The sequence below is a fragment of the Podarcis liolepis genome, assembly GCF_965112155.1.
Source record: "Podarcis liolepis genome assembly, chromosome: 6".
Taxonomy (NCBI): Eukaryota; Metazoa; Chordata; class Lepidosauria; order Squamata; family Lacertidae; genus Podarcis; species Podarcis liolepis.
In genome coordinates this window covers 50,607,224-50,623,476 of record NC_139559.1, presented here as the reverse complement: position 1 = coordinate 50,623,476, position 16,253 = coordinate 50,607,224, and the positions used below count along the sequence as shown (strand labels likewise).

The 16,253-nt window shown below is 49.1% G+C and overlaps 1 protein-coding gene across 3 annotated transcripts; it reads right to left on the bottom strand.

Annotated features, from left to right (window-relative positions):
- Positions 1-47: 47 nt before the first annotated feature.
- B4GALT2 (beta-1,4-galactosyltransferase 2) lies at positions 48-16,140 on the bottom strand. 3 transcript variants are annotated; one of them, XM_083509715.1, is made up of 7 exons: positions 15,772-16,140; positions 7,827-8,203; positions 6,552-6,787; positions 5,448-5,638; positions 3,677-3,799; positions 3,163-3,267; positions 48-1,611 (listed from the first exon to the last, which is right to left on the bottom strand). In XM_083509715.1, the coding sequence occupies exons 2-7, from the start codon at positions 8,134-8,136 to the stop codon at positions 1,461-1,463; spliced, it is 1,116 nt and encodes a 371-aa protein (XP_083365841.1). In that variant the 5' UTR covers positions 8,137-8,203; positions 15,772-16,140; the 3' UTR covers positions 48-1,460. The 3 variants fall into 3 exon arrangements, with proteins under 3 accessions (XP_083365841.1, XP_083365842.1, XP_083365843.1); XM_083509716.1 differs by lacking the exon at positions 15,772-16,140 and adding an exon at positions 15,314-15,502; XM_083509717.1 differs by lacking the exon at positions 3,677-3,799 and having other exon boundaries at positions 15,772-16,012.
- Positions 16,141-16,253: the final 113 nt, after the last annotated feature.

Below are 16,253 nucleotides of genomic sequence, written 5' to 3'. Positions count from 1 at the left end.
GCGTTGCCCCTATCCACAGACCCCACCTGAATCCCATAGGCAAGGAGTCTCCCAAGTTTTGAAACTTTATTGAATACAAAAGTCTGATCGTAGTGACCAGTGCTGCATTCACCATAGGCTTGAAAAGGGATCAAAACATTCAAATGTACAAAAGTCACCAACACCTGGGCTGCGCAACACACTGGTGCCTGGCTTCAAGCCTGGCCCAGCTGCCATCCCAAAGTGGACCAGCGCAGGAGATTCTACCTGCCAGGCACCATAACCAGAGATGAGGGACACCAGCAGCTTCCTAGCTCCAGGAATTAGGCACACGGCCACCATGTGTCATGAGCAGACGGTCGGACCCAGGGGCCTGGCCTCAGGTGGTGGCAGATGGTAGCTTGACAAAGAGGGCACGATGAGTGGTCAACGGCAGGTTACCTGGCAGATGGCGGGAAGGTTGATTGGTGAGTGAGTGAGGGTTGGTATGGGGTAAGTGGGTTGGAGGTGAGAGGTAGGGGACAGGCAGCAAGAAGCCAACTTCACCTTCCTCTGTTCTGTAGCCATGGCCATTGGCCTATCGGTGCCTGTAAAAAAGAGAAGCCAGCCCACACCAGAGAGTAGGCCGAACCATGCCATTTTGATTCCATCCTTGCTGAGAAGTGAAGCACACACTGCCCAACCAATATTCCCCATTCACAGACAGACGAGCAAACACTGCTAGGAAGAATGACCTGTCGTCCCTTGACAGACAGGCTACCTGTCACACTAACCCAGGAAGCACTCAAGTATTCTAATGAGGGTTTTGTATAAAACGCCCCTGTGTTACTGGAGCCAGAAGTGACACCCAGGGACCAGCAGGGGGGCAGCACCAAGCCATGAATGGAGGTGGGCAGTGGCCAAGTGGCCAGGCCCATGAGAGCTTCTCCTTTGGAAGAGCTTCTCCTCAGCTGGGCACGAGTGAACCACCTGGACACCTTGCGAGCTGGCATTTGTCGTAAGGCCAGGCCACCCCCTGGAAGGCAGGCTCAAACGGCACTCTTGCACACTGAGAGGAAAGGAAAACAACTACCTGTACTGTACTTCTGGGATCCTTAAGGGATGCCGCTCTGTGAAAAGTTCTGGGAGAGGATAGGGAGGTTCAAGAACCTGCACAAGGTTTCTCTGCTCTCAGTGCCTTCCAGCCAGGAGTGGGGCTTGGCTGTGCCCAGGACCCCTAAGCGCTGCGCCAGGCACCATGACACACTCACACTTCCTCCCCAACCTGTGAAGGGCACTGTGGAGAACTGACTAGTGATCAGGAGATGGGCTTCAGCCAAAGGCTGGGGCAAGGCGAAGGTGTAGTCTTGGCCTTTCCCGCATCCCCACAAAGGAGGCAGACAGCTCCTCCAAGCCAGGACACAGTCCTCTGAACCAGTCAGGGCTGGGATCCGCACAGCTCCTCATGCATGGGGCCATGGGCAGAGCCAGGCAGCAAAGAGTCAGCCCCGAGGGGGGCGTGGTGGTGGGCGGCCAATCTCCACGGTTACATTGGTGTACATGGGACGACGAACCACCTCCACCAGGCGGTACTGAAGCGAGCCAATGCCATCGCGTTTCATGGTCACCTTGGTATTCTGGATTTTGGTGAACCTGCCAGGAGAACCAGAGAAAAACTCATCTTACACATGAAAGTAGGCAGTTAGGTTAATTCAAGTTAAACCTACAAGCCATTCCTTGATGAATGGAATAGAGCAGGCTTCCTCAACCTTGGCCCTCCAGATGTTTCGAGACTGCAATTCCCATCATCCCTGACCACTGGTCCTGCTAGCTAGGGATCATGGGAGTTGTAGGCCAAAAACATCTGTAGGGCTGAGTTTGAGGAAGCCTGGAATAGAGAGTCTAATGACAGCTCAGGCCACTTGGAAGGATTTTGGGTAGAGCCTTACGTGACATTATCCACGCACAATAAAGCAATTTGTTATGTCAGATTTCCAGCATACAAAGCACTGTGGGACTTCCGAAATGAAATTGTGTCTTCTGAACACATGAACGGACAGTCACCATGCACAGCCCTTCCAGGTTGAAAGTCCCAAGTAACAGAGTGAGCTTCTCCACCCAGAGCTCAGCTGTAAAACAACAGTCCCTGTCAAATGATATAGCAAGGTTGCAAAGTGTGATGGCGTCATAGGATCCTGGAGGGCTATGGATGGTGACTGCATTTAGTTCTCATGATAGGTGATTACTACCACCACACAACCCTCTCAAGTGGAATGTCAGGGTCTCATGAAATACGGTTTAGTGTATTGCCCTGAAACCATGCCAGCTGTGGCTTTTCTCTGGTTCCAGACAATAAATGGTAGGGCACAGGACAGGAGTCTCTTTCTCTTTCCTTGCCTAAAACTAGCAGAACATAGATTTAACCAAACACACCTGGTCCATGGTTGGGACTCTGATTCATGTCTGTGTCTCTTAGAAGTAAGAGGCAGAGAGTGGAATTAAAACGGGGAGTAGGTCAGAAAGAGAGGAACGCACACGCAGTAATAGAAAACACTCTCTGGGGGAAGGCTAAGGACTTGTAGGCTATCTTGGTTTGTCTCATGGTCATTCTACAGGGAGGCAAACAAATGTGGCCCCTCTCTCCTCATGAGGTGTAGAGTAAAGGTAAGGTAAAGGGACCCCTGACCATTAGGTCCAGTCGTGGCCGACGCTGGGGTTGCGGCGCTCATCTCGCTTTATTGGCCGAGGGAGCCAGTGTACAGCTTCCGGGTCATGTGGCCAGCATGACTAAGCCGCTTCTGGCGAACCAGAGCAGTGCATGGAAACGCCGTTTACCTTCCCGCCGGAGCGGTACCTATTCATCTACTTGCACTTTGACGTGCTTTCGAACTGCTAGGTTGGCAGGAGCAGGGACCGAGCAACGGGAGCTCACCCCGTCGCGGGGATTTGAACCGCCAACCTTCTGATCGGCAAGTCCTAGGCTTTGTAGTTTAACCCACAGAGCCACCCGCGTCCCTCGAGGTGTAGAGCAGTATGCTATAAAAGGGAAGAGGCTTCTGGAAGATTATTTTCCATTGGAAATCAGGATGGAAAGCTATTATGTGCCCTGGAAAATGGTGCAGAAATTTTGTGGGAGCTTTCCATCTCCTTATGTAGCTTGCAATGGACTAGGTAGGGAGCTAGCAAGCACATTGTCTTTCTCACCGCTGGGGATTGGGCTCATTGTGTCGGTCACGCTCGTGCTTGATCATGCGGTAGCGCCCAATGCGGGCATCAGGACGTGACACTTTCATGCCATTAAGCGAGATCCTGTGCAAAGAAAAAGTGCAGCTCAAAGATCAGCAGACAGGTCGGGGGCAAACTCTAAATAAAGCAGGAGTTAGTCCTCACCCTCCAGTCCTCAGCACCCCCAACCCCTTCTGGCTTTCAGAGTATTGGCTCCCCAGGCCTGCTATTTGGCCCTGATTGTTATGTGCTGTGGAATACCTACCTGCCTATGTCCTCCTCTCTCAGATTTGGGAGCATTGTTATAGAAAAGGCAGGTGTTGCATATTGCCACCTGCCATTTGCACAGCTACCCCACCCCAGAAGAGAATGCTGTTCCCTGCCACTCAGCACATTCCCAGGAGACACCACATGGAAAAACAGACTACATGGCTACTACAACCAACTTGCAGAGAACAAGTTCTGGCTAGGCTTGGCCCAGCCTCTCACGCACCGGTTAAAGATGTCGTCATCTTCCCCACCCCAGCCCCAGTACTCGTTAGGGAAGCCATTGATCTTCAGAAACTGTGTCTTGCTCAGGCCAGAGACACCTCCGAAGTAGCCAGAGTATGGCAGCCTGCAGAGGACAAGCAGGAGAGATGGGAATCAGTCAAGCCACGAATGGGTTCAGGAGCACAGAACCTGGGTGGTCCAAGCTACACCTGACACAGTCTAAATCCCAGTTTCCAAATCAGCCATGTGATGGCAACCCATTGCTCCCACTGCATCAGGTCTCTCCTAAATCCTTCCCATTTCCCTTCTCCTTAGCGGGAATGCAGGATTCCATTTTATACACACTGTACCTCCTCCATCTCCTTTTGCCATGTTTGGCAGGTAAGAATATAGACAACACAGAACATTCACGTGGGGATCCTGTCTGCTTGTTTACATCACCTTCATATAGGTTTTGCAAGCGCCCATTCCATAATGTAGTATCACAAGGACTTCCCTGGAGCATTTCATCTGGTCATATAAGAGGCAGCAAAGTTTAAATTAGGGGTGTGCACCAAACAAGATTCAGTTTGGCCCTTGAGTCAGTACTTCAGAAAACAACATGCCTAAGTCCCAAGTGCTTCTGAGTTGGGGAAAAACAAGATTTCATTTCCCCTCGTTCACTATTGGATTGTTGTTGTTTTTTAAGCTATACCTTTCCCCCTTTTTACAGTGGATAAAATTTGCAGGCACATTAGCCGCTCCACAGCAGATTCAGCCAGCCAAATAATTCCAGGGTGGGGATTTTTTCTGTCAGGTACCTTTGAAATTTGATGGTTATTTTTCTAAGGAAACCTTTCCCCCTCCCCCACTATTGGATGAAATTTGCAGGCATCAGAGTCTCCAAGAAAGATGAATCCTGTCAAATTTCTGAACGATAGCTTCATTGGTTTTCCCACAAGGACAGCCTTCACAGTTTGGGGATGGGTAAAAAGTGTCCACTTAAACTTCCCATGTCTTTTGAGGGCAATTGTTCGGAAAGCAAACATGAAAGAAGTTTCCCTAGGTATGAAACTTGCCAATGGCAGACAAATTGGTTCAATTTTTGTGAACTAGGGACTTTTAAAGTTGATCTTGGGGTTCAGGGAACAGAACTAAAAGGGATTTCATTTCCTCCCCACAAAGCACTGGGGTTGAAGACTCCAGGTGAACTCATTCCCTCTGGTTACAAGCTTGACCTGTCAGTCACAGCAGAATCCCCCCCCCTCCCATTACCCTGGCATTTGTTCTACTTTTCTACTTCAGCCATTCCACACCCCTTCTGCTTTCCTTATACACTAAAGTTAGCTACATTAGTTTTGCTTTCAGCAGACAATTGTCAGAGTTGTCACGGTGCCATGAGGCACTTTGGGAAATCCCCACTTTGTCTCTGGATCCCTGAAGAGGTTCCACTTTGTCTCGGACCATCCCAGAATCCCTGCAAAGCACCCTGCTTTGGCTGGGGATTCATCCAAAGCTGTTGTATATCCCCACTTTTAAGTACAAAAACCCTGCAAATTATGAAGAAATGTGACATGGTAGTCTTAAGAATGGGGGAGGTTCCTGTACTGCAATCTAGATAAGAAACACATTTCAGAGCTTGCAGGTCCCCACAAGGTCCAAGCCAACACAGAATGAGAGCACATATGTGTGCAATAAAGTCATATATTCCCCATTCCATTTTGCCTCTGACACTCTGAACAATTTCAAGGGGCCACTGGCATCTCAAAAAAGATCAAAGTGCACAAACTCACCGGAAGCCAAACTTATCCATGGCAACAGCAAAGTGCCGGGGTTGGTCATAACAGCGATAGAGATTCCGGTCATCCATGGGCACCAGGTCAACGTCGCTGAAGATGAAGCAGTCATAGCTCTCATCATCTCGAAGGGCTTCTAGGAAGCCCACATTCAACAGCTTAGCTCGGTTAAAGGTGTCTTCACCAAACTGTATGGAAAGATAATGAAGGGCGGGGTCACATCAACTGCCATGACCCTCTTACTCTTTCTTACCTGATGCAGCTGGCCGCCCTCTCTCTTGAGGAGGAGGAGTTTGGATTTGATATCCCGCTTTATCACTACCCGAAGGAGTCTCAAAGCGGCTAACAATCTCCTTTCACTTCCTCCCCCACAACAAACACTCTGTGAGGTGAGTGGGGCTGAGAGACTTCAGAGAAGTGTGACTGGCCCAAGGTCACCCAGCAGCTGCATGTGGAGGAGCGGAGACGCGAACCCGGTTCCCCAGATTACGAGTCTACCGCTCTTAACCACTACACCACACTGGCTCTTGTTATATTTCATTGTGAATAACATTCTATTTTTTTCCTAGAACTGTTCTATCTCCCTTTATAGATCTTGCAAAGTCCCATCAACTGTATTTCAGGTTTATCGTCATGTCAGAGAGCAGGCCTGATTTTTTTAAACGAGAAGCAAGTGAGAAGCATCTACATCACATTCCACACTTACCATAGGTGCAAAGTTCATGGTGCATTGTAAGGCCCACACTTTGCTTCCCCCATAAAGCAGGAAGCCTTTGCTTCCAATCAGAACAGAGAGGCATATATTCATGAAAACTAACATACCGCTTTCCCTAATCAGGTTCCTCTCAAGGGAACCGGGTGGCACTATGTTCTAAAACCAGCCATCTTGCTCTCTTCCACATCAGTGGTGCCATTAGGACAGAACTTTGGGTCAGATATCCAGGCCCTACTCCTTCTGCTTTGGAGGACAGCAGGGCTGGAACACCATATTTTGAAGTAATGCACATTACCATCTGAAGGAGATATCCATGAGACCATTCAGTCCAGAATGCTCAATGACCCAACTGCACCACTGTCCCCACATTGTCATTTTCTACGCACCTGGTTAATTATATAGATGCCGTAAGACACCTTCTGGCGCCGTAGAATCGGGTGCAGGTAGTGCAGCCAGTACTTGAGGTGGTGCTCCCGGTGCCGGAACGGAATGAGGATGGCCACCTTCTGGCGAGGCACACAGTCTGGGGGAGAATACTTGCCGCCCTCCCGCACATCTGGGTTTTCCCGTTGCACCCGCTCCATGCTCATGGGAGTGCTGAACTCGATAAGGAGCCGGCCCACTGCAGGAGAAAGGACTCCATTATCTATGCATCAGCCACGGCCTCTTGACTTACACAAACAGCTCATGTCCCTTTCACTAGCCAAGTTGGCGGGGCACTGCCCAGAAAAAAATCAGCAAAGAAACCTAAAAACCGAAACATGTATCAAGCATAGAGACAGCAAACAGTCAAAGCAGAGTTAACTCGAATACCCAGCTAAGTGATTCAGAGTTAACAGGAAAGGTTGTTGCTCGTTGCAGATTGCATTGTTTAATAAAAGTTTTAGCCCCAGTTAAATATCAATACCAAAGCTTGTGCTTCAACTCTTTATCCACCTGTCAGGAATAAGGGTATTAAGTTCTCTATGCCTTAAATGTTTTACCCCCTAGGGTGAGGAGATGGTCTACTTTGGTCTTCACCAACCAGGTGCTCTCCTGATGTTTTTGGGCTACAAGTTTCAGCAGCAGCAGCCATGTTGTAGTCCAATACATCTGGAGAGCATCAGGTGAGTGAAAGCTGGTCTACTTCATGCATTCATTCGAAGAGATCAGCATAAGAAGGAGCTAACCCTTGTAGCCCCTACTAAGCCATGTCTGTGCAGAAGCTGAGCCCTTTCCCCAATTACTTGTAGCCCACTTGCAGAAAGGCACCAGCTAGGTACAGTGGGGCTGGGAAAGAGACAAGGAGTTGCCATGGCAAAAAAGGAAATAATAAGTCCGCTATCTGATCACTGTAAATATACTAAGAACACTATTCAGTTTGCCAGCTTTCAACAAATACTGTCCACATATTCCCAACTGCTTTTCCACTGCAGGATTGGCTCCAATGGTGGAGGCTATTGGAGCCTATGATTTGCAATACCATGCCTGTTCTGCAGATTCCTAGATCTTCTAGTTCCTATTATCAGGAGCCAAAGCCACTTGACATATTTGCATTGACAGGGAAACAGCAGGTGGCAAGCAGGGCACAAATAAACCCAATAACTGCAATACAGTTTCCCCACTAAAGGGCCTTCTGTAGGACACGGCATGAGGCAGACAGAGCTCATCTGTAATCTTACCTAGGCCAGGAGGCATCTCTGGGCAAGGTGGTAAGGGCTTCTCGGTGACAGTGCTGTTCATACTGACGGACTTCACACTCGGGGCCAGGAGCTCAGGGCCCAGAGGCCCAGCGGTCCCGTTAGGCCGAGAGACGTTGACGTAGGGCAGAGTGCGGGAGGAGTTGCGCATATTGAAGCGGCTGAAAAAGTCCAGGCGCTGGGCGTAGACATCAAAGTAGAGGATCATGATGATGAGGAAGTGCAGTAAACACAAGAGCAGCACAGCTTTGCAGATCCTCTCCAGGGTCACTCCCACCAGCAATCTGCTCATCTTCTGGGCACAGGCCAGCCAGCATCAGGGGGGCACAGTGTAGGGGGCTCTGGCCCAGGCACCAAGCCTATTTGGGAAAGATGGAGGGGTCAGCAAATACACCTTCCCTACCAGCAGCACCCACCAATCACTCTCATAAGAGCACAGTGTGTTAAAGGCAAGCAAGTACTACCCCTTCTGTCTTCCTCACAAATTTTGGGCATGTTTCATGGGGAAAGGGTGGCCATCCTATCACTACCATCACCCACAACCTGCAGAATGACTATGCATGCTTACACTATGGCACTGATTCCAGTCTAAGTAGATGAGCTTTTTCAATCTAATAACTCTCCTGACATTCTATCTCCCCCTATAAAGAAATGTTGGCAAATGGCAAGAAGCAGCCCAGCCAAAGAAACAAAAACAAAAGAGATGAAGGGCTGGCACTCAACAAGGGGTTATTAAGAAGGAAGGAGAGGGCTTCCCACTTGCCAGCACTGATATCCTCCTGCCCTTAACATCAGAAATGAAAGAAGGGCAGGTGTCCCTTGAGCTTTGGGGAGGGCAAACACAGGAATCAAGAGGTGAATGATCCAAGTTAGGCACTGCATCCCTTTCCAGGGACCAGGGCCTGTCTTCTCTCTCCAACAACAACTCAGATACCAGCTCTGGAACTAGACCTTTACCACACCAGACCAGCACCCCACCCATGCCCTCTTTTCTGTATTCAATTATCCTTTGCTTCCTCAAAGATCTACAGCCTGCACACACAGACATGACAGATAACACAGATCAATCACCCATCATCACACCTCTTATCAGAAAAAGGCACCAGTTCCACAGCATTTGGAAGGGAACAATTCTCAACAGGAGCTTTATTTAAGAGGGGCTGTTCCATTTTCACTTTGAAATCTGCTGTCCCATGCTGGAGTCCCTTTTTTGTGTGTGGAGGGGATAAAAAAGGCAAGCTGGATCTAAGGCACAATTGCACACATGTGAAGAGTATCTGATCTTATCCTTATCAGCAGGATCCCCCCTCATCTATGACAACGAATTTGTAGGGTAATAGCAGAAAGCAGGCAGAAAGAACAGAATGCAGAGCAGGGCTGTACTCCTAGCCCCACTTATCTGGGAGTAAACCCCACTGTGTTTAATAGGACTTACTTCTGAATAGAGGGATGCGGGTGGCGCTGTGGTCTAAAACCACTGAGCCTAGCGCTTGCCAATCGGAAGGTCGGCAGTTCAAATCTCCACAATGGGGTGAGCTCCCATTGTTCAGTCCCAGCTCCTGCCCACCTAGCAGTTCGAAAGCACATCAAAGTGCAAGCAGATAAATAGGTACTGCTCCGACAGGAAGGTAAATGACTTTCCTTACGCTGCCTTGGTTTTGCCAGAAGTGGCTTAGTCATATTGGCCACATGACCTGGAAGCTGTCTGCAGACAAACGCCGGCTCCCTCAGCCTATAGAGTGAGATGAGGGCTGCAACCCCAGAGTCGTTCGCAATTGGACCTAACGGTCAGGGGTACCTTTACCTTTACTTCTGAATAGGAATGGTTAGGATGGCACTCTTAGGATTCCCAATGAGACTAAAGTCTAACTAGAGAAGTAACCTTAGGATTCTCAAGGAGTCTGAAGTCTAATTAGAGAAGTAAATTTTCTGGAAATATTGAAGCCATGATTTAAAAACCCAGGGTTTTTTCCCACCACTACCTCAAAATAGACATTTCTGGGGACCCTGAAACATTTGCAATACTTTTGAAATGCCCTATGCAGATTGAGGGGTGTTAGGAGAGGAGGAGTACCTCTGGCAGCAGACTCATAATGCTCTTTCTGGGAAAGTTTGTCCATGTTTGGTTCCCACCCTGCACTCAGCTCTCACCTGTGGCTCCTATAGGTTGTCAGAATGTGACAGTGGCACACTCCAGGAAATGGCTTCAACTGGCTGGCTAGACCAGGTAAGGGTGGCCAATGGATCTCAAATCCTCACTAAGTTAAGGACTTTCCCTGCATGCAAAGACAGGCTCCAACATGTTCAGCAGAAGAGACCAATAGTGGGCCAAATGGTCAAGGCTGTAAGGAACCTAGCATCTCTTTGGTTCTGCCAGTTTATGAGGAGCAGGCAAAATACTATAGAGAGAGAATAAATCATCAACATTATAGCAAGACAAAGAATATTATTGTCTCCTCCAGACCTCCAAAGTGTCAAGCAGACATAAAGCACTCAATTCCATAAAAAGAACTGAGAGGGGGAAAGAGGGTGACCAAGACTCAATGGATACTACATGGAGTTTAATCAGTCTCATTTTCAGAGCTATTGCCATCAGTTTCTGCTTCTTAATATCTGTCATCATATTTATCAGAGACTTCTAAAACCTCTACTTTCTCCACTCACGCCCACAGTCCTTTGAGGCCCAAGCAAGAGCACAGAAACAAACCCAACAACTGTGCCAACAAGAGGAAGCCCACAAGCAAAGTAACTGAATCTTTCACATGCCAATTGCAGTGCCTCACAGAGGTAGCAATGCAACTTGCTTTTGCATTTGAGAATTGTGCTTTCAGTGTGCAACTCGTGACCTGCTTATTCTAAGTGTACAGGAATAATATTGTAAGGATCTTGTACTGTACAAAGTCTTACATAAAAGTCTTCCTATTATGAAGTTTTTAGAAATCATTTTGGGGAGTAAAACTCTATCCACCATTCCAAAAGAAAATGTTTCATAAGCCTATTTTTTCACTTTAGGGGACAGGGTAAGGCTTTTTGGTGTGGAACTGGGTATCCCCTCCAAATATTTTTGTTTCCCCACCTAGACCTTCACAATCCCTGTGAGGGAAAAGTGCAGAGTATAAATATATTATAATCATCATCATCATCTCAAGTTACTGTGCATGAAATATCAGCTTAAAAATAATAATAAACCTGCTCCTTTAATTCATTCTAGCTGTTTGAAATGTTAGGAAGTACTGAACATGGGACTGTGTGTAAGTAGGTTTTGTTAGAACAGGGGTGGATAACTTTTGGCCCTCCTGATGTTGCTGAAATACAACACCCATCATCCCTGTCCACTGTCCATTTCTGCGCTGGGGCTAATGGGTAGTTCAGAAACATCTGGAGGGCCAGAGGTTCTGCATCCCTGTGTTAGAAGAAGAATAAAGTCTCTATAACAATAGATTTATTTATTTGGAGTCTTACCTTATGCCAAAGTCAAACATTTCACTGCACTCGCTGCTATTGATGGAAGGAAATAGGAGTTTTCAAGTAACTACTTCAGGCACCAGGACAAAGCATCTGGCTCTCAGCTTAATACAGAGGAAAGTTATAATAAGCTGTTTCATTCAGGCAAATGCTGGGCTAATCACAAAGCATTTAGCACGTCAGACAGCTGCATATTCAGTACATTCACCCACATACCTTAATCCCATAAATTCTCTTTCATCCTTTGTGACTGAAACAGCAGACTTTCTGCCTTACTACTGCACTATAGAGTTCTATGACCCTCACAAAAAGGGAAGAAGCCAATAACTCTCTCCTTCTTACATGGGGAGGCAGTGAATAGCAGAATCATAGAATTGTAGAGTTGGAAGGGACCACGAAGATCATCTATTCTAGTCCAACCACCTGCAATGGAATCTTTCACCCAACATGGGGCCTGAACCCTTGACCATGACCCTGAGATTATGAGTCTCATGCTCTTTTAATTGAGCTGTCAGAATAAATTTTTGGTGGTGGGTGTGGGAGTAGTCACTCTTTCCAAAATATGTATGCACAAGAAAACACTCCTGTATTCATTTTACAACAATCAGTTGATCATCACTACTTCCTTCTGCCTCCAAATTCACAATGACTGTGGGCAGTGTTCAATGCTCCTGTTCCACTGGTACAAAAGACATTGTGCTAATGGAATGGAACCTCCTCTCCCATTCAGCTCCACATACACTCTCAAAATCAGCTCTGGAGGATTGGGGAACCCTCTGGAGAAAATTTTGGGGGAACACCAGGGGTAGGAGAAGAAACAGAAGCGCCACTGTTGCCAGCAGGACTCTGTTGATGCTGCTTTGGATGCAACCCTAACGGATAGGAATCTTCACTTCAGCCAGGTCTAGATCACACAACCAAATTGTAACACTCTTCCTAAAGATCTATCATCTAACCTGAAGGTTTGGAGCGAGGTTGAATGCTTTCCCATGGGGAAAAATGCACCCACAAAGTAATGTAAATGTCAGGGAAAGCATGGATTTATCCCAAACACCCACATTTCTATGTGCAGGGAGTTTTTATATCAGCTGTGAGCTAGGGGTTGAAAAGAGTTGAACTAAAACGACAGTGTTCACCCTGGCACACAAACCACATCTTTTCACAACTTCTGAAATACATGCTGGGACATTATATGGGGGATAGAACAGAAGTCTTGAGTCCTGGATCTTTTGCACTAGGTCCTAGATCTCTTGCCCCCCTCTCTTTTTTTTCCCAAAACCATTTTGCTTGCAGGCTAGCTTTCCCTTTGAAAGGGAGCCTAAATTTACACCTACACATGAACGTATTAACATATGCAAATATATATCATGGGCATGTGCCCCGAGTATTTTAAGGTCCTAGTAATGCCCCTGAGTATGTTTATTGTGAATGCAGCAGAGTGGAAAAAGGATTTATAAGGCACTCTCATTTAATTTTAACCTTGCATGTCCCAAACACCCTACTTACTTGCTCCAGGACACAGTGAGGAAAGTGCAATGAGAGGAACAATATAAACATCTGAGCTGAAGCAACAATTCCCATTCCAGAGATTCACACATCTCACCTGCCACTACAGCACACCCAACAAAGCATACACTAAGGAGAGCTCAAGAGCAGAAGACAACATAGCCAGGGGCATTCTGATGGTTCAGGGAATGAATGAAGCCCCGTACAAATTTGCAGCTTCCTTGCCAAACCAACTGACACCAGCACCACTGCTGTATATGGGTCATGCTCCAAGCAGAAGCGGGCTTCAGAGCACATCACACTGGTCTCAGGGCCATGTAGCTTCCTAACGGTTCGCAATGGGCCAGGTGCACTTGCTCTACTCCAACCACATTGCAGAGCTGGAATCTCAAAAGTAGCCATTTCTCAGAATGTGTGCCAGGACAGCATCCCAGTGCCTTGCTGAGTCTGCTGGATGAATAACCTCACCAGAGTTTGCTCTATTCGTGGTGAAGATAACAAGGCCTTGCTTAAATGGAAGGGTGTGGGGAACCTCAGAGGTAGTTTTAAGGTAGCGCAGCCAGTTTGGCCGCATTAGGCACTGGCACCACAGGGGGGCACCAGAACAGTGATGTAGAATGGAGCATGAGAGGGGGGCACCAAAGTTTAGCATCACACAGGGTGCCACTGAAATTTGGGGATCCAAAGTCTGCCACTGGGAACCTGAAGATTAAGAAAACCAGTCCAGACACATCCTTGTTCACAATAAAATGGCTCCTCTTAAGGAACAAAATATCTCAAAACAGAATATGTAGATACACATTGGCATCCTAGAACCACTATGTTTTACCTGTCAACCAGATGTCTCTTGTCCTAAAGCAGCCCTTGTCAACATAGCACCCTCCAAAGTTTTGAACTATAACTCCCAAACAGCCCTAGATGGCACATGCTAGCTGGGCCTGGTAAAGTTGTGGTCCATCATGTAATTCCTTCAAAATTATGGCTTTGCTGCACTCTGGCTAGTGGAGTGGGTGCCAAAGGAATATAATTATCTCCTCCCAGGAGCTTTGCTGGTCCCCGAGTTCATCCTCAGATACTTCCTTTGCCAACCTACATCCACTGCATTCAAGAAAACCCCTGGCCTCCTCTCACACAAGAGGATGAGAAACAGAGGCAGAAGTCAGAAACTGCTTAAGTGGCAACTTGGCCCGTGTGTCAGAGACAGCTCATCTCTGGGGCAAGAAAGACTATTTGTGAAGCTAGTACACATCGCAGGAACCCATTAGCCACCATCTTATTCCTAGGATATTATCTACAGCAGCCTCTTAAATGAGATGGCATCCCAGGTCTGCCTGTGTTTTCCCTCACAGGAGTCTCTCCATTCCTTTCCCCTCGATTAAGTATGTAGCTGGATATCCCATTGTACAAACAGAGTACAGGCAAGCTGTGCAAAATACAAGTTAGCAAAGCTGGAGAGATGGGCTTTTGCAGTGTTAACAATCCACTAATGGAGCCAGACTGCAGCTGGGCTGCTCCTTGGCTGTGAATAATTTATCTGGAAATTCAGTCTTGTCTTCTGCCTGATGATCACCAGAGAGCAGACACCAATGTTTATACAATTTGTGGGCATTAAAAAATATCCAGGTTTTAACTGGAGTCAGAAAACATAGTCTCGGGTCAATAATGTTCCTTGCTGACCTGACTTGGCATAAGCATCCCTAACAGTTACCTGTTTTGGAAAGTTACCTATCTACCTATCTGTGAAAACAGGAAAGTGAAACATTCGTAAATGGTGCCTGCAGGAAGGCACAGGCAGCACAGAGCCCCCTGCTTCCCAGGCACACACATTTCTAGGCCATATATAGTGCTAGCCCCTAGTCCCATATGGGCTCCCAAGGGGCAACAAAACCAGTTGGCTGAAGAGAAGCCCATGGGGAAGCTCTGGGAAAGGTAAGTGGATGCCAGCCAAGGGTTGCTGTTGTGTGTGTGTTTATTCCTCTCATCTTCTTTTTTGCAAAACTGATCCAAAAGACAGCAACAAGGCCATTCTGTTCCACACAGAGCACACAGCCTGGTAAACATATACAAGCTCCATTATTTTCCGCCTGGGCTGCCTTGGCTGTGAGGCCCCTCGTTCCTAAAAGCAGCTGCCCCTTCCCTTTTCCTAAGAGAAAGGCTACATTGTTTCTCCACGGATCCCCCTGCCTGGAACAGGAAATCCCCCGTCTTGTCAGGAACCTCAAACGGGTAGAAGAACCTCAAAAGTGAGCCGGCCCAGAGGCGGAGGGGCTGAGAACAAGCTTGTGCAGCAGGTGCCAGAGCGCCCCCCTCCCCAATTCCCAGGCGGCCCAGACACAGCCCCAGCCTTTCTCTGCTCGAAGAAGCGCCTTGGGGATTGTGCAGGAGCCATCTTGGGGGAGGGGGAGCGAGGCTGGCTGGGGGAGGGGCTCAAGTGCCAGCATCCTAGAGATACGCGCAGACAGACAGCCAGAGGCACACCTTTACTCTCGCCCACGCACCTGCTTGTAAACAGACATCCGTGCACAACTGTTATCTAGAGACACGCATCTACGCTGCACACCACCGAGAACTGGTACACGCGAGAGCATCCATCCGCGCCTCTCGACACACCTATGTCCAAGCCCATCGGTCCACACAATGCCCAGTTTGCCCAGGAGTGGGTGATCAGACGAAACATGGCTGAGGTGCCGGAGGAAGCGCCCCGCCTGGGGATGCGCCCCTGAACCCCGGAGGTGGGTGCAGGTGATGGAGGCGCCGAGAGGAGCCGTGTGAGGAAGACCTGCTGGGAACACACCCAGCCCCTTCTCCACAACAAAAGGAGGCTGGCGGCCGCAAAGGCAGGGTCTCTCTCTTCGCCCACCCACCCGCCCGCCCGCGATGGGTGCAGCCCCTCTGGGCTCCCCGCGCCCGAGCAGCGGACTCCCTCCCCGGCTCGGCCCCGCTCGCTCCAGCTCACCGCCTGCTCGTTCCCGGCCGCGCCGTGCGCTCGTGGTGCCGCTGTCTCTCGGCGCCCGGGCCGGGCGGCTCAGGGGACGGCGCGGCGGCTCCCCCGGCCCCAGCCCAGCCCGGCCCGGCCTCAGAGCGGGCGGCTGCCCGGCCAGCTGCAACAGCGGCTCCTGCGCCCCATCCCGGGCAGCACAGCGGAGCCCAGTCAGGACGATGAGCGGCGCCCACACCGGGGAGCGGATCAGGCCTGCTTGGGCGCGCCGGCAGCTCCGCCTCCTGCGCGCTCAGCGCCGCCCCTGCCAGCTCCGGCCAGCCATTCCCAGCCAGCCCGCTCCCCGGGCCGCTGTCTCCGCCGCCGCCGCCCTCGTCAGCCCCGTTTAGTGCAACAGGACGGGGGGCTGCTCTCCAAGAAGTCACGTGGGAGATTAGGGAACGCGGAGAGAGCGTCTTCGGGATTGGTGGAGATCACAGGTTCCTCGCCGGCTCTCAGTC

Coding starts and splice junctions, on each gene's coding strand:
- B4GALT2 (XM_083509715.1), bottom strand. CDS start 8,136: ATGAGCAGATTGCTGGTGGGAGTGACCCTGGAGAGGATCTGCAAAGCT. Junction 5,639..6,551: donor GCATCTATATAATTAACCAG/GTGCGTAGAAAA, acceptor CTTTCCATACAG/TTTGGTGAAGACACCTTTAA. Junction 1,612..3,162: donor AATGAGCCCAATCCCCAGCG/GTGAGAAAGACA, acceptor TTCTCCTGGCAG/GTTCACCAAAATCCAGAATA.